The following is a 25,956-nucleotide window of genomic DNA, read 5'->3' on the forward strand; positions in this document are numbered from 1 at the left end:
GGGGAAGGAGCGGAGATGATTTATGTTGCAGAGGAGTTGTTTTAATGTAAGCGCCGCAAGTTTAACTACCGTGAGAAATCCATACCCTCCGTAGCTGCACCGGAAGTGACGAGGGTATGGTTTTCTCAGGGGTATGGTTTTTTCACGGAACACCGGCAAGGTGTTACAGGAGCGGAGCCAACCTCCTGTCAGAAAGTTTTCTAATACAAACAATCTTTTTTTTCTGGTTCTGGACATGCTACAGAGCTGAAACTTCACATGTACACTTTTTAGACCCCCCAGATCTAAAAATCAAAAAATCTTTTTTTTTTTTTTTTTTTAATTTTTCAATAATTGGCTTTTTTATCAAAAATGACCATTTTTAAGAACTTTTTTTGTGTTATTTTGTGTCTGGGGGGTCTAAAAGGTGTACCTGTGAAGTTTCAGCTCTGTAGCATGTCCAGAACCAAAAAAAAAATCATATAGGTGTTAAAGTTAAAGGAAGGTCCCGACCCCCATCCCTGTTCTACTGAAAAATTATCTTTTTTTTTTTCATGGTTCTGGACATGCTACAGAGCTGAAACTTCACATGCACACCTTTTAGACCCCCCAGATACTAAATCCAAAGTAAAAATCAAAAAATCTCTCTTTTTTTTTTAATTTTTTCAATAATTGGCTTTTTTATCAAAAATGAAACTTCACATGTACACTTTTTAGACCCCCCAGATACTAAATCCAAAGTCAAAATAAAAAAATCTCTCTTTTTTTTTTTTTTTTTTCAATAATTGGCTTTTTTATCAAAAATTAAAATTTTTAAGAACTTTTTTTTTTGTGTGGGATTAATAGTTAATGGGGCATGACCCAGAACCCTAGGGACTTTTTAGGGGCATTTATTGGGTTTTAGGGCTTAAAAATGGTGTTTTTTGATTACCGAAGTTCGGGTCCCATTGATTTCAATGGGGTTCTGAAATCCGGGCCGAACTTTCGGGAAGTTCGGATGTTCTGGCCGAACCGAACTTTTCAAAAGTTCGATCATCCCTACTGGGCATGTGTCTAGCTATCATAGTAATGCTCTGGTTTCAGTAGTTTGTGAGTCACTAATCTGGATAATCTGGTTATATTCATTGTGGAACCTAAAGGGCCATACACACTATACAATTATCTTTAGATTTTTTCCTTCAGACTTACCAAAAACCATAACACTTTCAATTTGTATGCAATCAGGCAGGCCATTGCACTACATAGAAAAGGTAAATCTAAAGGAAATCTGACAACAAAAGTTGTATAGTGTGTATCCAGCTTAAGGAGTTAATCCTCTGTATCGTGTAAAAAGGCTGTTTGATCCTGTCTTCTCAATTCCTCCCCTTCTTCTAGAGTCTCCAAACCATCTTCTGATAGAACAGAGGCTAGGGGACCAGCTGTGCATGCTATGTTTGGTGTGTATTGCTAGAGAGTTTTTTTCTTAGGATAGTGCATGTGATCAGCACAGGGCCAATCAGCACTGTCCAGACAGAGGGTCAGGGGTCCTGCAGCCTCATAGGACAGTTAGAAGACAATGAAAACTCCTCCTACCAACACTAATAGAAGTCGCAAGACTGCTCTAACTGCTGATGAGAAAAGGTATTTAGCAGTTTATATTTATTAAAATTATTGCATGTCCAGGTTCAGTGTACTGTCAGAGACCAGATTTAATGAATGCAGGCTCCTGGATTTAGTAACACTTTAAATTCTAAAACCGGTCATACAAAACAGGGAAAGGCTACAAATATCGTTTTGTTTGCTATTTTATTACATCAAAGCATACAGTGTGCGTTGTAGTCCATCCAGGGTTTATGTTAATATTCATCATGAAAAGGGTATTTTGGATGGTCCTCCCACCTACAAAAATAAAACACAATCATACTGTTAACTTTTTTTTTTTCATTCATTTTTTATTAAATAAGTATATAATAAATAAAAACCCTAACCATGAATATTTTGGTCTGGTAAATATCCCATTTTAAATATAAATTTTATAAATATAACAAAATATTTTTTTGTTATATCTGTTTTGATAAGGGCAAAAAATACCTGTTGAACCTGCCAGGAATCATATGACCTGATAACTTCCTGTGCTCTCTGCCTCTGCTGACTGTTATCAGTTACATTGTTCTCAGTTCTCCCTGAGGACAAACACCCCTATGTTAAAGAAGAGAAGGCGTTCTTCAGTCCTGTCTTAGGGTGACAATGCTGTTCATCCATAGAAAACAGTGCAGTACATTAAATTTTGTTGACTGTCATTGTTTAATTCCTCCTGGAAATGCTATTTGCCTGGCTATCTTTGGCAGTGCAACTTTTTGAGTCATTTGTCCAGGACAAGCGAGTCAGAGTAAAGTCAGAATGTCTACTGTTTATATTTCTGGTCAACAATACAAAAGAGGACTAGAGTGTCCGTCAGGCAGATAGCATTTTCAGGAAAGGTTAGGTATGGCAGCCTAAAGTACAGGTTTCCTTTACAGAACTTTATATAATACTCATGGTCTATGAACTGAATATATATCATAAACACATTTTTGAATACCTTACCTACAGCAGCACATTGACTTGGTGGTTAGCATATCTGCCTTGGAGCCCTGGGCTCATTATGTCAAAGATTGCAAGGCATTAAAGAGGTTGTAAACCAAAATATTTTTATTTTTTTTCACCCTGAAAGAGAAACACATAATGAGCTAGTATGCATCGCATACTAGCTCATTATGAAATACTTACCTTAGAACGAGCCCCCGCCGTGCCGCCCGCTTACCTCTATGACGGGCGACATGTTCATTCGCCCGTCTTCCGGGATTGCGGCATCCGGCCATCTGATTGGCCGGAGCTGTGGTGACGTCAATCCGGTGCACGCGCGCGGGAGCCGACGGTCACGGCACGGGGCTCTGAAGGAATGGCACGATTGGCCGTTCCTTCAGAGCACATGCGCCAGTGACGTCACTGGCTGCATGTAAGGTAAATATCAAACGGTACATGTTTAGGAGATATTTACAGTACCTATAGGTAAGCCTTATCATATGCTTACCTATAGGTACAACTTGCAGAGGAGGGTTTACTTCCTCTTTAAACTACTCATGGCTAAGATTGTGATTGCTGAATTACCCATTACAAAGCTATCCATAGACTAAGTATGACTATTGCCAAATCTGGGCATTTTGGATGGCTCAGTAATGATCTTATTACTATGGGAAACCAATCATAATGCTCACGAAGGAAAATCGATTAGTTGAAATTGAAGACCTGCCCTAGTTGCTATGGTTCCTCCCACTCATAATCTGACACTGGTTCCACTTCTTTCTCTACCCATATCAATAATGGTACACCTAGCCAGACATGTAGATTTTTACCCCTTGCTCTGTGGTCTTTCTTGCCGGAAGGTGATTGGATTGTGCCTGCATATTTGAGTGTCCTCTTAGGACTATAGCCAACCTAAAATTGGCCATAGATGGATTGAATTTTAACCATCTCAGCAGAAACCAGCAGAGTTCCAATGCATCTATGACCATTCTCACTAGAGAGAAGTTGATCTAACAATCAGGAACTTTTCCACACACATTGCGCATGTAGCCAAACAGCTGCATTGCTGATTAGTGTATTGTGACAGCAGAGGAGATCCCGCTGTCAGGATGCAATAGCACAGCGGGGAGGATTCCTTCATCCACCTTGAATGTGTAGACGGGGGAAGCCATATTTTTTTAAACAGCCATCTAGCTGATCCATTTATGACCTGCTTTAGTGGCCAAGTAGATGGGCTTCAGATTTAGAAGCAAGCTTGGTTTTTGGTGCTTGTTGGATGATTTAATATGTGTTGTATATGATTTGTTATGGTTTGCCCTTTAGTTGCTCAAGGAGTTATATTGAGTTGCACTGATCTGTTAGACATTCACATTTACAACAAGCAGCTCAGACACAAATAAATCCACATAAAAGAGCCCTAAGGGTGACTGCAGACAAATGTATTTTATTGCAGGCTTTTATACAGCACCAACAATTTAAGCAATGATTTACAGTACATGCTGTACACTTGTATCCATCCCTGCCCTTAAAGCCTACAATTTCCCTATCTCACATGCATACACACACATACTAGGGCCACTTTAGACCGGAGCCAATTAACCTACCAGTGTGTTTTTGGAGTGTTGGAGGAAACCATAGTAACCAGAGGAAACCCCTACAATCACATGGAGAACATACCCCAGTGCTGCAATGCAGAACCACAAACCACTAAGCCCATGTGTTGTCCAAGAGCCTTTCCCTAAGGACACTTAAAAAAGGAGTGCGCATGCGCAGTTAGGGTATTCGCGCATGCTTTGAAACGCATTGTGAAGCCCAGCTGCCCTTCTTCCGCTCCTGACGTCAGACGCTGCCAGCCTCCGCCCCACGGTCTCCACATCCTGCCCGCCCGCCCGCCCAGAAGACAACAGAGCCGGCTCTCTCCCTAGTCTCCATGGACATCTCAGCCACCGCTGATTTCTGCAGTATCTCCACGGAGCTACAGGTATCCCAGATACACGCATCTTTTTATACCTCAATGTGAGTTACTATATTTTAATTGTATTAAACCTTCATTGCACTCAGAGGCGCTCTCCCTTCTTTCTTTCTAAGAACAGTAAGTGGGTAGACATCTGAGACACAGTATGACCCCCTCTATGTGTCATACAACTCAGCCAGCAGACAGAAGTAGAAGATTTGAGTTGAAAATAACTTTTGTGTACTTCAGCCAGATAGAGGCTTTCATTATCACCCTTTATGGTAGCTCTAAGCAGCTGAATCCTCATTCCGCATCACAGTTGGACATCAATTCCAAAATGGACTTTATGAACCTCTAAAATATATAGGCTGACTGGTTCTCACCGCATAATACATGACAATACTATCAGTCGAATTATACTCACATAGAAATTTTATCATAACGCATATTTCTATTCAGGGCGTAAAGAGAATTCATGTCCTCCTCCCCCAGTTGGAAGTCAAATACCTGCAGATGAAAAGAATTTTGTTTACATGCGTGGATGTTTACTTTACTCTTTTTTTAACTGAATAAGGGTAGTTTAACTGGTTCTTTAAAACACAAAGTTTTTACTGAAATGTGTGTAAACCCTGACAATGAACTTCCATTATTTGTTTCCCTTGGGTCTGTTAAATACACTGCTGAAAGCATTTTCAGATATCTGTGCTAGAAGTGTAAAAAAATACCAGTTGATGCAAGAAATTTTGTGAGCTGAGAACTTTCTATGCTCTCTGTCTCTATTAGAATTGATCCCAGCTATCTCTAATGACTACAGAACGCCTATTGCCTGTGTTATAGAGATGCAGAGAGAAGGAGGTGTTCTATAGTCTTGTCCTAGGGTGACAAAACTTCTTCTACATAGATACAGTGCAGTGATCACCAGCTGAAAAAAAAAAAAAAGAAAAAACGATTTCACACGCCATACCTAAGGACTTGTAAGCTGCAATCTATGATATTTTGTTCTATGCTATAGATACACTTTAATCAGAAATTGTGAAATTGTTTTTGGATACTTTAAATATTATTTGAATGTTCTTTTTTTTTTTAACGGAAGGAGTGTTTATTGAAATATTACATCAATGTCCATGTGATTCACATTAAGGCCCCTTTCACACTTGTGCGACTTGGGACTGCAAAGTCTCATTACAAGTCGTACCCCATGATTTCCAATGAGTACTATTCATATCTGTGCAACTTCAAGTCGCAGCAACTTCAAAGTAGTCCCCACACTACTTTGGTCCATAAATCTCAAGATTACACAGGCATTGTTTCAAGTCCAGTCAAAATCACATCAGAATCATGGCAACAAATTGCAGCAAAATCCTACGACAAGAGACTATGACTCTAAGACCACCATCCCTACAGTCAACCACAGAGGTGTAAACATTATGCTTTGGGGCTGTTTGGACTTTGGGCTTTGGCTTTGGGGCCAATGGACGGGGCCATGTATTGTTAAATCCTGGATGAGAACCTTCTTCCCTCAGCCAGAGCACTGAAGATGGGTCATGGATGAGTCTTTCAACATGACAATGACCCAGAACATACCGCCAATGCAACAAAGGAGTGGCTCAAGAAGAAGCACATTAAAGTCATGGAGTGGCCTAGCCAGTCTCCAGACCTTAATCCTATAGAAATTTATTGAGGGAACTGAAACTTCGAGTTACCAAGCGACAGTCAAGAAACCTTAAAGATTTAGAGAAGATCTGTAAAGAAGAGTGGACCAAAATCCCTCCTGAGATGTGTGCAAACCTGGTAACCAACTACAAGAAACGTCTTACCTCTGTGCTTGCCAACAAGGGCTTTTCCACCAAGTGCTTTACTTGGAGATCAAATACTTACTTTACTCACTGAACTGCAACTCAATTTATACCATTTGCATCATGTGTTTTTTCTGGATTTTTAATTGATATTCTGTCCCTATCATTTAAAATACACTAATGATAAAAATTATAGACCCTAAATTTCTTTGTAATTGGGCAAACTTGCAAAATCTGCAGGAGATCAAATAATTATTTTCCCCACTGTAAATAGGAGCAAATTTTATTAAAAAAAAAAAAAGACATTTTTATTTTAACTTCTTAAAGCGGAGTTCCACCCAAAAGTGGAACTTCTGCTCTTTTGCTTCCTCCTCCACATTTGGCACCTTTCAGGGGGTAGGGGGGAATGGGTACCTGTTTTTGACAGGTACCCTTCCCCACTTCCGGGATTCAGCGCTGCGTCGCTTTCCCTCAGATGTTTGGCCCCCTCCTCCTTCCCCCGTCGCCGAGCCAATAGGAATGCGCAGCACGCTTCATGCATGCGCAGTAGGGAGCCGCAAGGCTTCACTGCCGGGTTCCCTTACCGGCAATGACAGTAATTCCCCTGGGAAAACTGGATGGGACCAGTTCTTCCTGGTTTGGATGGATCTGACTTGTCTGGCCATGGGCTGGAAAGGCAGATAGTCCACACTGTCTGTGCCCCCTTAGAGTGGTTGTCCTATGGGGTGCTCTTAGTAGCACTTGGTTGTGGAATCCAATATGTGAACAGGCACATGGTCACAGCACCAAAAGCTTTTTCTGCATTGCACCTCCATGGTCTAGGCCTCTGGCTAAGTCCAGGGCAATTTCTGCTACTAGGCCTAAGGGCCTAGCCAGTGCACATTGCATGGCCACTTATTTATTCAATTTATTTTCTCCTCACTTTTGTCGCTTTTCACTTTTGTGTGTGTTTTTCTTCAATGGATGGAGGGAGTAAGTCCTCGGCCTTGCCCTGAAGTCTTGGGGGAAAATGTGTGGCCCTTCAGTTTCTTCCTCCCCTTGACCTATTACTCAGTGGTTGGCTTTGGCAGGCCACGAGGAGAGGGCTCTATCAGAGCTTCTGGCTAGGTGGACCGAGTCATACCCTTTGTCCCTGTCAGAAGCCTTGCGCCCCAGGGGTTCAAGGAAAGGTCCTACCACTTCTGGGGTGGACAAAAGCACTCCCTTAAGTGCACTTTTTAGAGCGTGTTCACGTGCACGTTTTTTGCAAACTCAACTTTTTTTCATTTTCATTTTCAGCACCACCACGGATTAAAAAAAAATGGGTGCTCAATCTGTGTTTCTTCAACTGTTGTGGAGCTACAAGTCCCATGATGCATTGCAAGGCTGACAGTTACAAGCATGGCTCCCAAAGGTTGGGACTTCCACAAGAGTTGGAAGGCTATAGGTTGAGAGCCTATGAAATTCCAACCCTACCCAGGCCAACTGTCCTTGGCCTGCCACTTTCATTCATTGGATTTTAGTTCATTTAATCATGGAGGCTCAGTATCACATGTGGGTGTTACCTAGAATATTCTGCATGCAAATGTAATTGGTTTTGAAAGTTCTTAGAGAAGTGCTGAAGCTAGCTGCAAGATGCTATGTACTACACCCTGCCAGCCCCCACCACCAGCCATGATCTGGTTGCATAGCACAGAAACTCAGTGAAGCATCACTGGGTCTAAAATTAGGTATGACATGAAAATAGAATGATTTTATTTAAAAATGTCATTATCATGTTGATGAAGGGGATGGGAAGTATCAGGGAAGGCAAAATATTAGCAAATTAAACTTCAGCTTTAAATATTCCCTATTTTTTCCAAAACTTTAAAAAAAAGTTGTGGAACAGTTTGTACCTGCAGGTTCTCTTTGATTCTGTGTTCAGTGTAGCTTTTTGCAAGAACTACAATCCCTCTCTGCAGGAGATATCGAAGCGCCACTTGAGCCGGAGTCCGTCCTATCCTCTCCGCTATACCAGTCAGGACTGGGTCCTCAAGAAGTACAGGGCAACCTACACCAATTCTGCATAGAAAGAACAGACAGAGCTCATTCCAAATAATGAAACAGGCTCACCACGAGTACATCAGGCAGTGATAGAATTAGAATGTTGTACCATTGGCACACAGAGCATTGTTATAACTCTAATCTGTCTGACAGACAGAAGTGCTGAATGTGCAGCAAGGATGTCAGCTTATTCTTTATGGAAAAATGATCAACCACAGAGAGAGAGTATGGAAGAGCCCCGGGGTCATCATAAAAAAATAAAAATACAAAGATTTATGACCTTGAAAAATGTGTTTTTTTTTTTATACAGAATTCTGAGTTCGAAAGTCAGAATTCTGGGTTTGAAAGTCAGAATTCTGAGATTACAAGTTTGGACCATGCTAAAATTTATTAAACACAATTCTGAGATTAAAAGTCAGAATTCTGAGTTTCAAAGTCAGAGTTCTGAGTTTAAAAACTCAGAATTTCGACTTTGCAAGAAGGAAAACTGAGATTACAAATTTGGACCATGCTAAAATTTATTAAACACAATTATGAGATCAAAAGTCAGAATTCTGAATTTTAATCTCAGAATTCTGACTTTTTAAACTCAGAATTCTGACTTTTAAACTCAGAACTTTTAATCTCAGAATTGTGTTTAATAAACTTGTAATCTCAGAATTCTGACTTGCAAAGTCAGAATTCTGACTTTTAATTTCAGAATTCTGACCTTTAGGCCCCTTTCACACTATCCGTCCGTCGATCCGCCGATCCCCCGGTGAGCAGGAGAATGACAGCTGTTCTCCGCACTGTGTGCGGAGACACAGTTGTCAGAGCCCCATACATCTCTATGGGGGAATCGGATGGGAACAGACCGTCGGTCCGTTCTCATATCCCATCCGTTCCGATCGGCTGGACGGATGGAAAATATGGTTTCCATCCGTCCAGATTTGACGGATCGGATGTCATGCCCCATAAGGATGCATCGGGGGACCGTTCAGATCAGCCAAAAAAACTGACAGGCGGATCTGAACTGTCCGCCCGTGTGAAAGGGGCCTTAAACCCAGAATTCTGACGTTCAAACTCAGAATTCTGTAAAAAAAAAAAAAAATTTTAAGCTCAGAATTTTTTTTTATGATGGGCCCAGGGCTCTTCCATAAGAGAGAGACCCAATGTGTTTTGTTTTTTTCTGAACAGACTTCCAAGCATGTTGGAAGATCTCTGAGTCTGACGTGTTATGCTGTGTTCTAGAAACCATAGCTACACCAATTCCGTTTTCTGCGGCATGGAGAAAATGACAAACTGATAAATAATAAATAATGAAGTAAATAATGGTAATATGAACAGTGTTTTAAGTCTCCCAAGAGACAGCAAGGGTAATCTGAGCTTTAAGCTGCACTCCAGGCACACAAACCATATAGCATCATAGTGCTGTACAGGGCCGGCCCTACCATGGGTCCCAGTGGGGCCATGGGACCCAGGTGGCACTTAGAGAGGGGCGGCCCCCGGCCAACTCTTCTCTTCTTCGCCTATTGCTCGAATAAAAAAAAAAAAGGTCTGCGGCCGGCCTGACATGCACACTGCGCTTGCGCCACCGCCGCCATGTACGGTCTTTCCCTAGCGGCGGCGGCGCATGCGCTGTGATGTGTTGGCGCCGGGCGGCGCCATTTTTAAATCCTAAGGCGCCTTTAGGAACAGGTAAGTGAGACTGCTCCACAGCCACACTACCTGCCATTATGCGGGGCTGCAGGCATACTACAGAAGATGCAGTGCTACGGGCATGGTACATGCCCACAGCACTGCATCTCCTGTAGTATGCCTGAGCCCCGCATTCTCGTACCATGCCCGCAGACCCGCATTCTCCTCTACCATGCCCGCAGCACTGCATTCTCCTGCACCATGCCCACAGCCCTGCATCCTCATGCACCATGCCCCCAGCCCTGCATTCTCCTGTACCATTCCCACAGCCCCGCATTTTCCTGCACCATGCCTGCAGCCCTGCATTCTCATGCACAATGCCCGCAGCCCCGCATTCTCCTGTACCATGCCCACAGCCCTGCATTCTCCTGTACCATGCCCACAGACCCGCATTCTCCTGTACCATGCCCGCAGCCCCGTATTCTCCTGCACCATGCCCGCAGCCCCCCATTCTTCTGTACCATACCCGCAGCCCCACATTCTTCTGTACCATGCCCGAAGCCCTGCATTCTCCTGTACCATGCCCACAGCCCTGCATTCTCCTGTACCATGCCTACAGCCCTGCATTCTTCTGTATTATGCCCGTAGCACTGCATTCTCCTGTACCATGCCCGCAGCACTGCATTCTCCTGTACCATGCCCCCAGCCCTACAGGGCACTGTGGCACTATAGACAGTAAAAAGCCTGGTGCGCTCATCTGCCCAGTGTCTACTGCTCTGTCCTGCTCCTGCTGTCATTCCGTACACACTCACACTCCTTTGACTGCTTTCATAGTCCTATAGAATGTGGGGGCCTCTTGGAGGGCGTGAATTTTTTTTTTTTTTTTTGGGGGGGGGCAGCATTTCATTCTTGGACCCAGGCAGCACAATGTCTTGGGCCAGCCCTGGTGATGTACATAGTCTGTACAGAGAGCAGAGCTGTGGGAGGGACCCAGCAGGCTCCACCCACTACAGACTGCTTGCAGAAAACTACAGAAGTGGGTGGAGACAAGACCAGTCACCCTGCACAAGGAGAGAGAGCAGCAGTGACCGGTCTTTATTACAGGAAGTTCCTGCACAGAGGGAAAGTTTCACACTGGATTACTGTTTAATCTGAATCAGATCTGAAAAAAATACAAAAAGCACACCAACATTAAGACCCGGTTCACACTACTCCGACTTGGGACGCGACTTGTGCGACCTCAAGTCGCCCCAAGTCACTTGTCATTACAAATTCAATGTAAATTAATGAGAGCCGTCTTAATATGCACTACTGAAGTTGCTCCGACTTCAGAAAAGGTTCCTGTACTACTTCAAGGCGACCTCTATCCGACTTGTGCACATAGACTTCAATGGGAGTTGCCTCTAAGTCGGATCCTTATCTATTTTCAAGCGACTGTGATCAGACTTTCCAGGAAGAAGAAAATGATTACCCAGGCATTCCCCACAGACAAAGTCGCCTATCATTTAAGTCGCTTCAAAAAGCACTAAAAAGTCGCTCCTTCATGGGGCGACTTTCTGGTCACGGTAGTGTGAACGGGCTCTTAAGAAAGAAACTGCATGGTATTTAGCCAAAACATGCTGATCTTTGGTTTTTTTGTTTAAGAAGCAAACTCTTTCTATTCAGACTGTATATGTAAGTACAGCTAAGATACAGATCGTACATAGCAGGTTTCTTCTTTAACATCTTACAGAAACGTTTGTATTTACCCGAATCCCACATCCCGGCTGGAGCCCAGGGCACTGTACGCAACCAGTACAATATCATTCTCCTTGCAGAATCTCAGCAGTTTCTCTTGGTTCAGGTACACATGGCACTCTACCTGCACAGACAAGAAATCCATTAAAGCTGACCTTCAGCCATTTTTTCTTCTTTTCTTTATGTAGAACAGTCCACGTAGGGCTTGGTGTGTGTAATGACTTGTTGGGTCTCCTCTGATTACCTGCAGACAGTCACTTAGGGTACAGTTCACACATCCATCCTTACTCCCAGAGGCTCGTTACTCAATAAACAGTCCAGGGGTTTTGGTTTTTGGTATATATTGTTGAACTTGGAGGGGAGAAGGAAATAGTGGGATACTCCAACTGAACTATTTATAGTTGATAAGGACAACTCTCACTTAACCTCACCAGGTTACTTATGGAAGCAATCACACTGCTTTAACCATACTGCCACTTGTATAAGTCTCCTCACTCTCTCTCCAGCAACAGACTTGATGCACTATATTATCTTCAGGACACTCTCTAGCATCCCTTTTACTGACACCCATCCAGAGACTCCCCTAGCTGAAGGGATGGCCCTCTCAGGACAGGCCCCATGACACAGATCTGTACTCACTGTATGCAGAATCAGATCCTTTCCAGTGTCTCCCTTCCCGTAAACCCTGCAGGACCTCCAGGTTCAGTTCCTCTCTAACTCTCAGGCCCTCAGGTCAACCACCTGAGGCCGCATGGCAGCTTCTACAGAGGAGGGGCAGCCACCCTTTCCCTCCGGGACTTGCTCTCCAGCTGAAAGACCCCGAGCACATGTGTCATTGGCATTTATACAGTATCCCAGCATGCACCCAGGCACTTCCCTCTGCCAGTCACCAGGGCTGTACTAAATGCCTGTGCACTCATTTGTCAGGTTTCCTCCCACTGTCCAATATGCCTCCATTATTGGACCAGTGTAAAACACTTCAGACAAACTGAGCTGCACCTGAGCACCATGAGCAGACCTTACTAGCAGTTCCTGCTCTCTGGTAGGCAGAGAACATATAGATTTACCTGGCAATCTTTCTGGTAAGCAGAAAAGATCCAAAACTATTCTCTCTCTCTAGCACCTACCTAGGAGGGTGCAACATGTAAAAAAACATTCAGCCCAGAGTCTCTCTATGTATTCTCTGATGTCTCTCTCTTGCTGTCATCCTTCTCTCTGATGTCTCTATCTCTCTCGCTGATATCTCTCTTTCTGATGTATCTCTTTTTGTATGTTCCACTGACTCAGTGAGCGTTGTACCTGTATGTCAGGAGGAGAGAAAAGTGAAAGTAAACTTGGCTCTGATCTAAGCCAAAGCTCAGAGCGAGGTACAGAGCAGCAGCGGACATGCCCCCTTCACACTGGCTCAGGCATGTGTCACATTAAAAAGGCTGTCAATCAAAGAAGAGGGGAAGTGGCACCACCATTTTTTTTCATGGTTTCGGGTTTTCTCAATTAAGAGAGGGGGGAGGATTACAGATGACAGTCTGTTCTTCTACCCGCCATACTATGCACAAATGATTTGTGCCATTGTTCTTTATTAGATTTAGTATTCCGTTTGTGTTTGACTTTCCAGGTTTACAACCCCTTATTCTGATCTTAATACAATGAGAACGCATTACCTGATTGCAGACGGGCTTGTATTTTAATCCTGGCTTTTGGAGGATCAGCTCCAGCTGCCGACGATTGAAGTTGGATACTCCAATAGATTTGACCAGACCAGCATCCTTACACTGCTCCATAGCCTTAAAAAAATTTGTAGGAAATTAAAATATCTGCTTTTACAATGATATCCCAGAAGTCTGCACACCCCCACCCCCTCTCCTTAAGAAGGCAGAAACAAAATATGGAAAAAAATGACTATTTGTTTAATAATTTTGAGGCTTTATGTTCCTTTTACCCCAGGCATGGCTTACATTTGCCTTATGATAAATAGAACCCCAGTTATGTCTTGGCCCGACATTTGCCATTGTTTTTTATGTTTTAATGTAGACACAGGTTTACTTTAGCCATATCGTACTCACCTCCCAAGTCTCTCTGATGTCTGTGTTGCTGTACAGATAATTTCCATCCTTATCTACTGGCAACAGATCTTCACTGGGCTTGTTAAAAAAAAAAAAAAGATTAAAGATAAGAAGAATAAAATAAGAAGTTCTCTGACACTGTCTGTTATGGGAGCAAACTAGATGGCCGCCATCATTTAAACATCAATGCATGGGCATTATTTTAGGCTGAAGTTTAATATGCATATATTTTGCCATAACCCTTCAACTTTCCATCAACATGCTAATGAATTGTCTCCTTTTCATATTCATGTAGCGCTAACCCTGTAGAGGCCGCTGGTAAGAGCTGGATCTTCCCTAACTGTAAAGGGGGGGGGGGGGCAATTGAGGGCGCAGATGATTCTGCAATTATCTTCTAGCAAATTCCATCGAGGCCCTCAGCCCTGACACTGTGAGGCCTTTAGAGCAGCTGCACAGTCCATTGGATGCCTGAGGGCAGTAGCCCCTCTAACTCTGGAACCCTCCTTGGGAGAAGGAACCCCACTCTCCAGTATTTGTCACCATTCTGGGCCCCTACATTGCAGGGATTGTCTGGAAACTGATAAATATTCAGACTGGTCATTTTGAATCTTCCTCTCTAAACTATGGAAGCTTCTTCCACAGATAGGGTGAAGAAACAAAACCAGGCCAAACAACTGCTGCTCTTGTTTACAGAATGAGCCAACAACTAAATGTGCCTAGCATCCTATGCTAGGAGGGTGCTACATTCATTACACGTCTGTTTTCAAATCGGTGATGTCATCACTGGGTCTTTGTGCTTCTCTGTGATATGCAAGCAGGTCATGGCTGGTGAGAGGGGCTGGTAGGGTTCTGTACATAGCTTCCTGAAAATATCAGAGCACACTGCCTCACTACTCTTTTTAGGAGCCCTCAGCCCCAATGCAAGCAGTGGGTTGGCCCTTGGTAGGAATTATGTAAACATCAAAATGCATTCATGGATAATGTCAGTCTGAAGGAGTGGGAATTCCTAGGAAGACTGTATTTGCATGCAGACCTTCCTAGGAAATGTCCAGATATGATGTTGAGCCTCCCTGCCTGAAAGAACTGAAATCCAATAAATGAAAGGGGTGGGCCAATGACAGTCAGGTTGGGGAGGAAAGAGACAAAAGATGCTAAAGGTCCGCCAGCCAGGAAATGAGGTGGGCTCTGTCTGATTTGCTGCAGCTTCCAATGCACATTATGAGAAGCTCACAGTGTGCTGTGAAATTAGAGCAGCAAGCTAGCAATTTCAGTACAGGAGAGGAGGCTGTGCAACTGTGCAACACTGAAGAGAAGGCTGAAGTTCTGCTTTAAACCAGCAATGCACCTTACCAGGAATTCTACTTACCTGAAATTCTACAGGCATGTGAATGAGAAACAGATCCAAGTATTTCAAATTAAGAGCTTCCAGGGATCTCTGCAGACCTTTCTGAACCAAGTTAGGGCTGTGGAAAGTGCTCCAGAGCTTTAAAAAAACAAAAAACAAAAAAAAAACATTATTCGGATATTTCCAACAAGCCAAAGAGGTCAGAAGGTCTGACCATCAGAGGTTCATATTTTTGGGAAACCAAATTGGATTGAGATTCAGCAGCACCAAGATGACCAAGGGACATGATGGGGGAATTGTGGGGTGAATTTTTTTTTTAAATGACATGTAAAGACACTGGGGGGAATCCAATAAAGCTGATGTGCCATTTTTCTGGTGTTAATTGCTAATGTGTTAATGTGTTGCTCCTAATTCAAAAAAAATCTGATACAGTTTTGGTTCTGACAGTGACTTGTGCGCCAAATTCAGGTAGTTTTAATTTGCTCCATTTCTATATTGTGTCGCAAAACCTGTGCCAAATTCAAAATAAAATACCAACAGTTAGTATCTTGTATTAAGTGGAGCTAATTAGAACCAACTTTCTTTTGGTGTACAGAGAGTGATTTTGCAAAAGTGTCTTATATGCATTCTAAAAGCATGTGCCAAATTCAAGTACAAGTTCTAGACCAGGAGTCTTCAAACTATGGCTCTCCAGTTGTTCAGGAACTACAATTCCCAACATGCCTAGTCATGTCTGCGAATGTCAGAGTTTTACAATCCGCAAAAGCTTGTGGGTCGTAGTTTGCGTAGTTCCGCAAAAGCTTGTGTGCCGTAGTTTGAGGATCCCTGTTTCAGGCAGATACATGTATTCGGCGAATGCTGCACCATTTTTAGAATGCATGCAAGGCACTTCCTCAAAATCTGTGTGCGCCAGACTTTATGGATTCCAGGGACTATCGTCTATTGTAATCACAATTGTGCTTTTTGCAGTGGATATCACAGTAAAAATGAACAGTCATCTATGTAGGGTGAGCACTTGTAGACAGATGCTTCTGTCCCCGTTAATAATGCAATGCATATTCATGCCCTTCTCTTGCAGCTCCCCACTTTGCCCCCATTAGTGTCCACTGGGGCCCCACACTCTACTGCCCAATACCCCTGGCATGCCTGGCAACCCCCCCCCCCCCCAATCACCCCAGCAAAAATCCTCTCTCTCCATTAATGTCCCCCCAGAAACAAATGTAGCACCCTACAGGTAGGTGCTAGGCAAATGTATAGTGGGCCCTGTCTGCCTAACAGCAGGGCTGTGATTTACTCAGTTAAGGTGTCAGGGCTTCCAGATGTGCCTCCTGAGGGTAGAAGTATCCCCACTGGCTCCTGTGAGAGGCTTCTCATAGGGCAGTGTGGGAAGCCCAATCAGGGGACACATCCCAGCTTGTAACTACCCCAGAAGGCAGATTATGCTGCAAAGGATTCTGGGAGTGGGTATAAGTTTGGAGGGAAGTGCGTGGCATGGTGTCTTTGGCGGGAGCAGTGTCCCAGGATGGAGAGTGCTCAGTGTAAAATATAATAAAAAAGTGCCCTGGATAAAAATGATAGTAAAGCTGCAAACCTTAGATCCAATTAGGAAACAATGATAAAGTAAAAATAAGCAGGTGCGCTAAACTCATATGTACTAATCAAACAAATGATATAGACCGCTTGTGTAGAAACATGTGATCCGTCATTTAGATAATCACCTATTGTGAAACCAATAAATATCTTGCTGTTGACAACGGTAAAAACCAACAAGGAAAACCAGTTAATCAACAGTTAAAGTGACTGAAAAATTGAAAAATAGGTGTAAAAACACAAATCAGTGCAGGTAGTGACAAAAAGTATAAATATATACAAATTAATCCTGGGTGGTATAATATAGAGTAAAGGTGCAAAAGTCCAAAAAAGTCTATAGTGTATCGAGGCACATTCAAAGTGACTTCAGGTGAAAAATTCCACAGCAACTCAAGGTGTGCAGTCGATCCCACCACCATAGATAGACTGGCCCCTTACCAGAGCAAAAAACTTTTAAGGGCGTATGAGTGTTGAAGTCCAGATAAGAAATTACATGCCCGGGTGAGGATAGGGTATTGGTGAGAATTCCCCTCTTCAGCAAAAGTGGATAAGCCTCTTACCAGATAACAGGTAGTAAAGGGCTGATATATAGGTTCCACAGGTGGTGAATATCTGTTAGATATAACCTTTTGGGGCTAAACAAAGTACAGGCAGACAGTCTGTTGTTTCACTGAACGCTGCTTTTGTTCGGAGCAGGAACTCTTCTTTATTCCTTTTTGTGCATAGACAAAAACATGAACTCACAAATGTAACACTGCCATCTAGTGGTCATACAATGTAATAGGCACACAGTAATGACATACAGTGGTTGTTGCTGATTAAATACAAACCTTGTATGCTAACACCCCCACTCAACAACTACTATCAATGCCAATCCCATTTCTGATCTAAGATCCACAAATCTGGTTCTAGCTAGTGGCTTTGTCAAAGCATCAGCAATAATTTTTTCCGACTCACAATACACAAGTATAATCACTTTCTGATCAACTAAGTCATGAATGTAATGATGTCTGACATCGATGTGCTTGGTTCTTCCATTAATTTTCTCACTTGTTGCAAGCTTAATGCAAGCCTGATTGTCCTCAAATAAGACGGTAGGTTCTGATGTTGCTTCTCCAAGATCCTTGAGTAATTGCTGTAACCACACAACTTCTTGACTGGCATAAGCTGCAGATATGTATTCAGCTTCTGTAGAGGACAATGCCACTGACATCTGTTTCTTGCTGGACCATGATATAGGACTGTCTCCCAATTTTAATAAGTAACCACTTGTGGATTTGCGTGTGCTGTGATCACCTGCCCAATCGGAGTCCACATATCCCACAAGGTTTAAACCACCACTTGCTGATAGTTTCAAATTTAAGTCTTTTGTCTGTTTCAGATATCTCATAACTCTTTTGATCGCATTCCAGTCTCTTTGACGTGGTTTATCAACTCGCCTGCAAAGAAGAGACATGCTGGCTGCAATGTCTGGACGTGTAGTGGTTGCAATGTAGAGAAGTGCCCCCACTGCTTGTCTGTATTGTTCATTGGATGTGAGAAGATCATCTTCTCCTTCTAACTTTGGATAGACTGTATCCATAGGTGTGCTTGCTCCTTTCGCCTCTGTCATGTTGAATTGCTGAAGAATAGATTCAATTTTTGCACTCTGATTCAACAGGAAACTTCCATCTTTCTCACGCTGGATGTCAATTCCAAGATAATATGTCACTTCACCTAGATCTTTAGTTTCAAAGTGCTTGTTGAGTACTCCTGTTAACTTTGCAATTTCATTGTCGTTTTTGTGAGCAATGATCAGGTCATCTACATAAATTAGCAGATACATCCACTCAGTGTCTACTTATTTAGCATATAGGCACGGATCAGCTTTGCTTCTTGTAAATCCTTCATTTAGTAGAACTTGATTAATCTTCAGGTTCCATGCTCGAGCTGATTGTTTAAGGCCATAAAGAGATTTATTCAACTTGCAGACAAGATGCTCTTGTCCCTTTTTCAAATATCCTTCTGGCTGTGACATGTAAATTTCTTCTTCAATATCACCATTAAGAAAAGCTGTCTTAATATCGTGATGTTTCACAATCATTGTACGCATGGCAGCCACTGTCATTAGTGTTCTGAAAGTACTTTGTTTAGCAACTGGAACAAAAGTAGCATCATAGTCCTCACCGAACTTCTGTGAGTAACCTTTAGCAACCAGCCTTGCCTTTTACCGACAGACTTTCCCTTCAGAGTTACATTTGGTTTTAAAAACCCATTTACATCCTATGGCATGTTTACCTTGAGGTAGCTCTGAAAGTGTCCATGTCTGGAGATCTTTGAGTGATGTCCTTTCTTCATCAGCGGCTTTATTCCATACTTGTTTTTCATGCATTGGCAGTTTCTGCATCTCTTTCCATGAACCTGGTTCAGTTTGTGTAAGATAAACGTTCAGCTGGAACACCTTTATTGATTCTGGTTGATTTTCTGACTGAAGGTATTTCTGGTTCAGTTTCAGGTTTTGATTCTTCTGCAGTTATTTCTATTTCTGTATCACTTCCCTTATTTTCTTGAGTGATTGATGTTGATTCTTTCTCAGTTTGACAAGTTTGAGTCTGTTGTTCAAACTTTGAGCACACAGAACTTTCATCAATAATCACACTTCTGCTGACTGTTACTTTGTTCGTGTCTTGATGTAAAATCCTGTATCCTTTTTGAGATTCACTGTACCCCACCAGTACACCTTCTTTTGCACATGCATCCCATTTTGTACGTTTTTCTTTTGGAATGTGTACATAGGCTTTACTTCCAAAAATTCTGATGTGTCTTAAATCTGGTTTCCTTTTGTTCCACAGTTCATATGGAGTTTTTATTGTTGCTTTTCCCGGCAAACGATTTTGAAGATAACATGCAGTTGTGATAGCTTCTCCCCAGTATGTAGTTGGCATATCAGCATCAAATAGCATGCTCCTCCCACTTTCACACAGTGTGCGGTTCATTCTTTCTGCAACTCCATTTTGCTCTGGGTTATATGGAACTGTTGTCTGGAACATAATTCCATGCTTCCTGAGAATGGCTTGTGTTTTACCACTTGTATATTCTGAGCCATTATCTGTTCGTAGTACTCTGGGCATTCCGCCAAAAATATTGTTTACTTGAGCGAGATACTCTTCTAATTTCTCTGGCACTTCATCTTTATTGTGAAGTAGAAATACTGTGGTATATCTGGAGTAATCATCAATGAAGGTCAGGAAGTACTTTTTCTTTCCTGGAGTCATAGTTTTCATTGGACCACAAAGATCTGAATGTATTAAGTCCAGAGGTTTTGGGGATTTGCTGTTGGTCTGCTTGGGAAAAGGTGTCCTTGCCATTTTTCCTTTAATACAGCTTGTACAAATCATTATGTGATCACATGGATTAATCTTAATACCACTTGCATAGATATTCTCAACTATTTTCTTTATTTTATCAGAATTTCTGTGCCCCAATCGTCTGTGCCAAGTGTGGATGCGGTTTGAATGTTTATCCTCTTTGGCTATTTTAACCATTTCACTGCAGTTCAGCTGATACAGTTCATCTATGATTTTAGCCTTTGCAAGCAAGCAATCCCCTTTTGTTATGATACAACTGTCACCCTGAAATGTGACTACATTGCCTTGGTTAGTGAGTTTCTTTACTGACAAAAGGTTGCTTTCAAGATCTGGCACATACAGAACATTCCTCATATGGATCTTTTTAGTGATATCTGGAGAGATAGGACAGTATAGAAAGCCATCTCCTATTCCCACTGATTTCATAAATTGTCCATTAGCTGTAGTTATCCCTTCTGTTTTGCTTTCATCAAGCTGAGTGAAGAAACTTCGGTCATTTGTCATGTGACTTGTAGCACCTGAGTCCACACACCATGCTTGCACAGAGGTGACACCATTTTTGGATCCGAATGCATACTCCTTTGTTTCTATCACATTCTTAGCTTGTTGCAATGCACTTTGTTTTTGCATTCTAGCTTTCCAGATTCTACAATCTGCTTTTAGGTGTCCTGGTTTCTTGCACACAAAGCATTCCCGCTTTTCTAGCTGCACGTTACTGTGTTTATTTTTGAATTTTGTCTTTAAAGCTGTCTCTGAACACACACTCACATTACTCATGCTTTCAGTTTTGCGCTTGTATTCATCCACAAGCTTGCCTTTAACATATTCCAATGTCAGATCATCATCTGGACGTGCATCTAGTGCTGTGACAAGTGTCTCATAACTTTCAGGAAGTCCACTTAATAACAGCGCTGCAACATGGAAATCTTTTATCTCTTCTCCAATCCCTCTCAGTCTCTCCACCATCTCTAAGGTTTGTCTTATATAGTCCTGCATGTCCTGGTCTTTCTGTAGCTTAGTCTGATAGAGCTTTCTGATTAAATACAGTTTATTGCTGAGATTAACTCTTTCATGTGCTTTCTGTAACTCTTCCCACATGTCTTTAGCAGTCTGACAGTTACATATATGTATGATTTGATCATCATCTATGCACAGGGAGATTGTGCTCTGTGCTTTCTGATCTCTGTCTAACCACTCCTCTGTGGGCTGTGCAGGTCTTGATTCATTTATACATTTCCACGTACCTTCTCTTATAAGCAGCATTTTCATCTTGAATTTCCAAGATTGGTAGTTCTGATTTGTCAGATTTTCAATGGAGAACTTTGCTGAGGGGATGGCAGCAGCCATTTCTGCTGTTTGTCTTTCTGTTGCTGTCTCCTGTACTCACTTGCTTTAGCTCACTGTATCTGGCGTAATCTGTATTATATCCTGGGCTTCTGTAACATGTCCTGGGCCCATAACCTGTTAGATATAACCTTTTGGGGCTAAACAAAGTACAGGCAGCATAGGCGTGCGCACGGGTTGTGCCGGGTGTGCCTGGGCACAGCCTAATCAAGCCCCAAACTTGAGGCTCTATCACCTCCGTGCTGCACTGCCTTGCCGACCGTGCATTTGTTTCCCTGCCGAGTGCCGATCCAACGTTCCAATCCTCCTACACAGACAGTTACACTATGCGAGCGCCGAGCGGAGCGATATCGCCGCACAGTGTAGGAGGACTCTGGTCGGTCGGACATGCTCCTCCTCCAGACCTCCCCAGTCCCCTGTATTATGCGTGCTGCGTTCCGTGACATCACGCGGAGGCGGAGTCACGGCAACGCAAGGGCGCCGGCTGGGTAACTCGCGTTATCAGCGGGCAGTGGCGGGCTGGCGGCGCATTACTCGTATCAGTATCCCGCTCTCCCAGAAGTTGAACGGGAACGGCTTACCGCACGGCAGCCAATATCTTCAGCTATCTACTAGGTGATTTTTTTAGTTTTGAAATCACGATCAATACAATTTTTAATAAATTTAGTAATTTATTGGTTGTAGTAAATTAAATAAAAATGCAGCAGGCGGCAGCATGAAGGAGGAAGAAATAAACTTACTGTACATGGCTGAGAAAAAGATTAAAATCTGAAAAATATATATAACATAAATAAACAATAGCTATCATTAAAGCTGCTAAAATAAAAGATTAGGGTGACTAACTAACTAGAGAATCCATAGAAAGAAAGATGGTAGTGCTAGCATACACTATAATAATAATTATACAGTATTATTATTATTATAGTGTATGCTAGCACTACCATCTTTCTTTCTATGGATTCTCTAGTTAGTTAGTCACCCTAATCTTTTATTTTAGCAGCTTTAATGATAGCTATTGTTTATTTATGTTATATATATTTTTCAAATTTTAATCTTTTTCTCAGCCATGTACAGTAAGTTTATTTCTTCCTTTTTCATGCTGCCACCTGCTGCATTTTTATTTAATTTACTAATTTGTTCAGCGTTAAGGCTCTTTCACACAGGCGGTCCGATCAGATCCGCCTGTCAGTTTTTTAGGTGGATCTGATCGGATGCCCCATTCAGCCCTATGGAGCAGCGAATGTCAGCGGTGACATGTCCGCTGACACCTGCTGCTATCCGCATCCGATCCTGTCTGTGAAATTCGGACAGATGGAAACCCTATTTTCCATCCGTCCAGGGGATTGGATCGGATGGGATTGGATGAGAGCGGACAAGCGGTCCGCTCTCATCCGATTCCCCATAGAGAGCAGCGGGGCTCTGACACCTCCCTCTCCGCACTTTGTGCGGAGACAGAGCTGTCATCCGCCGGCTCAGCGGGGATCGGCGGATCGATCCCCGCTGAGAAGAGCACAGTTCGCAACGGAATGCGGACCGTGTGAAAGAGGCCCTAGTCAGACCCATCTGGCAAATGGCTACCTACTGATAGTTTAGATTCACATGCAGATTGTTCTGATTTATTGTTTTAAATATATATATATATATATATACATATATATATATATATATATATATATATACACGTGCGCGGCGTGAGTTTGTGCTTTAGGGTGCACACCCTAATGCAATAGGCTGCGCACGCCTATGACAGGCAGACAGTCTGTTGTTACACTGAATGCTGCTTTTGTTCAGAGCAGGAACTCTTCTTTATTCCTTTTTGTGCATAGACAAAAACATGAACTCACAAATGTAACACTGCCATCTAGTGGTCATACAATGTAATAGGCACACAGTAATGACATACAGTGGTTGTTGCTGATTAAATACAAACCTTGTATGCTAACAATATCCTCCTCACTCGTTAACATGTATCTGGATTGATCCCCTCTGGTACCGTTATTGATGGCCCTCAAGATGTGTCATGTAAAGAAACAGACCAATAGTGCAGTACCTTCCAATAGGTTTATTGAAAATAAAAGGATGCACTTACATGTAAACTCTTTACAAGAGACGGGGACTGAAACCGAGAGATGGAAAGCCGCGGCCGCCTGCCTTGTCGTTTTCAATGCACATAGCCCTGTCAATCTAAGCAGGCCAAGCCCCGCTCGGCCTCGTTTTTTTTTCAAATTGTGACAGCTAGCGGAAGAAAGAAAAAGTCAGCTAGGTGTCACAATGGGGATCGGGGAGGTGCGGGGGCCAGGCCGTTTAGAAATTGTTACATGCTATACCTTGAATATAGGTGTAACATTTTTCGAAAGATGAACTTATCCTTTAACTACTTCCCGTAAACCGACGTACCTGTACGTCAGCTTGAAGAAGTGGTTGTACCAGGGTGATGCCTGAAGCTGTAGGCATCAATCCGGTATAGTTTTTTACAGCCAGCGGTCAGCTTTCTGGTGATAACTGATGCGTCTTCCACCTGACTCCCCTGCTGGATATCTCACCAAAGCCCCACAACGGGGCTCCTAAAAGAATTGTAAATAATAATTTTAATAATATATATATAAATAAAAATGGTACAAAAAAAAAACAAAAAAAAAACTACTGACACCAGTGGCAGAACAAGCAGGGTCACAAAGATTGCATTGTCGACCAGGCCCTGGCGTTCTGCTACCAGGCGTGGAGGGAAATTCAAAATTCAAAATTTCTTGCACTGGGGCCTTGAAGGTTCTAGTTACGCCACTGGCTTTTGCTAAAACCTTAGTCTAAAAAGTACCTACCTTCCCAGTAAGGAACAAGTCTTCTCTACTTATGGTTCCATCTGCAATCTTCTTGTGGATGGCCCGGCCAACTTCAGCCTCATTGCCGTACAAATATGCTCCATCGATATGGCGGTACCCGACTTTGATGGCTAATTCTGTGGCCTCTTCCGCCTTGCTCTTGGGGTACTGAGAAAAGCCAATGTGATTATATATATATATATACTGTATATATAAAAATATATCTGCTAATTCATAGAAAAATATTCATTCATTCACAAAGTAGGCTCTATTCTCAAACCAATAATGTATCAATTATTTTGTTTGCAAAATTATTCTCAACATTTGTTATGTCAGTTTGCTTATGTCTTATACTTTATTTTTTTATTGACGTAGAGGTACATTTCAACTAACTTTTTCTTGACCAGAGGTCACTCATGTGTAGATGCCTAGACCAGATAAGGCAACTAAAATGTTTTGTTGTTTCACTAGTTAAACTGTATGTTACCCTAAATGTGTTACGCATCGTGTTCACATATGTCTATTTTATAAATCACAGTCTCTATCATTTTCATGTACTTCTGCCATCTGGTTAAAGAGGAAGTAAAGCTTCCTCTGTAACTTGTACCAATAGGTGACGTCACTGGTGCATGCCCTCTGAAGGAATGGCCTCCCGTGCCGTTCCTTCAGAGTCCTGTGTCATGAACGGCGGCTCCTGTGCGCATGCGGAGTGACATCATCGCGGCTCAATCAAATGGCCGAAGGACACGAATCCGGAAGGAAGACAAGTGACCATATTGGGCATGTCAGCGGTGAACAGGCGGCACTGCTGGGGCTTCATTCTAAGATAGAAATAATAAACTTATGCGCGATTTTGAGGTAAGCGATCAGGCGGATCTTCCCAATCAAAGAAATCGATGTGGAACTCCTCCAAGCAAGCAGCTGATTCTGATAGTGTCCCCACTGATCACAACGTAATTAAAAAGTTAAAGAATCAGCGCTCAACTCTCAATGAGGGGGACCACTTAATCTAATTCCAATGTGTATTGAACAGACGTGTCTTAAGATAATAAATAGTGGTCAAATTAATAAATGTGTCAATGAAAATATGTCAAAAAAATGGGGTGTATAAAGTGATGATAGAATGAATAGATATATACAATAATTCAAATGAACATCCAATCAAAAGTGAACCAAGTGAATAAAATGCAATGCTGAGTGACTATTCATGCAAAACAAAATCATGTGCAGCTCTTATATGATCAGATAAACACAACTCCTAAAAGTGTTGAACATGAGCAAAGTGACCGAAATAAAAACACCTAAAAATATAGCAATGATGTGCTAAAAACGTGCTTCAACAGTCCATAAAATGCATATAATAATCTAAAAAATATACATGATGATAGTCCCAAATAAAGTGAATAAAGTGCAATGTGCCAAAAAATTCTTCTACAGTGGGTACGGAAAGTATTCAGACCCCCTTAAATTTTTCACTCTTTGTTATATTGCAGCCATTTGCTAAAATCATTTAAGTTCATTCTTCTTCCTCATGAATGTACACACAGCTCCCCATATTGACGGAAAAACACAGAATTGTTGACATTGTTGCAGATTTATTAAAAAAGAAAAACTGAAATATCACATGGTCCTAAGTATTCAGACCCTTTGCTGTGACACTCATATATTTAACTCAGGTGCTTTCCATTTCTTCTGATCATCCTTGAGATGGTTCTACACCTTCATTTGAGTCCAGCTGTGTTTGATTATACTGATTGGACTTGATTAGGAAAGCCACACACCTGTCTATATAAGACCTT

General features: G+C 42.3%; 1 protein-coding gene and 1 pseudogene across 2 annotated transcripts in view; both read right to left on the bottom strand.

Annotated features, from left to right (window-relative positions):
- Window positions 1–1,698: 1,698 nt before the first annotated feature.
- Window positions 1,699–25,956, bottom strand: part of LOC309552736 (aldo-keto reductase family 1 member C15-like) — a 113,913-nt gene continuing 89,655 nt past the window's right edge. Inside the window, exons 11-18 of the mRNA XM_082253657.1 lie at window positions 24,158–24,325; window positions 15,079–15,195; window positions 13,713–13,790; window positions 13,311–13,433; window positions 11,661–11,773; window positions 8,148–8,313; window positions 4,902–4,984; window positions 1,699–1,857 (exon numbers count right to left, since the gene is read on the bottom strand). Coding sequence (XP_082109783.1) covers window positions 1,815–1,857; window positions 4,902–4,984; window positions 8,148–8,313; window positions 11,661–11,773; window positions 13,311–13,433; window positions 13,713–13,790; window positions 15,079–15,195; window positions 24,158–24,325 — 891 coding nt within the window. The 3' untranslated portion in view covers window positions 1,699–1,814. The remainder of the gene's footprint in view (window positions 1,858–4,901; window positions 4,985–8,147; window positions 8,314–11,660; window positions 11,774–13,310; window positions 13,434–13,712; window positions 13,791–15,078; window positions 15,196–24,157; window positions 24,326–25,956) is intronic.
- On the bottom strand, window positions 17,635–18,259 carry LOC309553539 (annotated as a pseudogene). The gene has a single exon. The product of its transcript is annotated as an uncharacterized misc_RNA (transcript).

Source organism: Pelophylax lessonae (genome assembly GCF_965119305.1).
Source record: "Pelophylax lessonae genome assembly, chromosome: 4".
Taxonomy (NCBI): domain Eukaryota; kingdom Metazoa; phylum Chordata; class Amphibia; order Anura; family Ranidae; genus Pelophylax; species Pelophylax lessonae.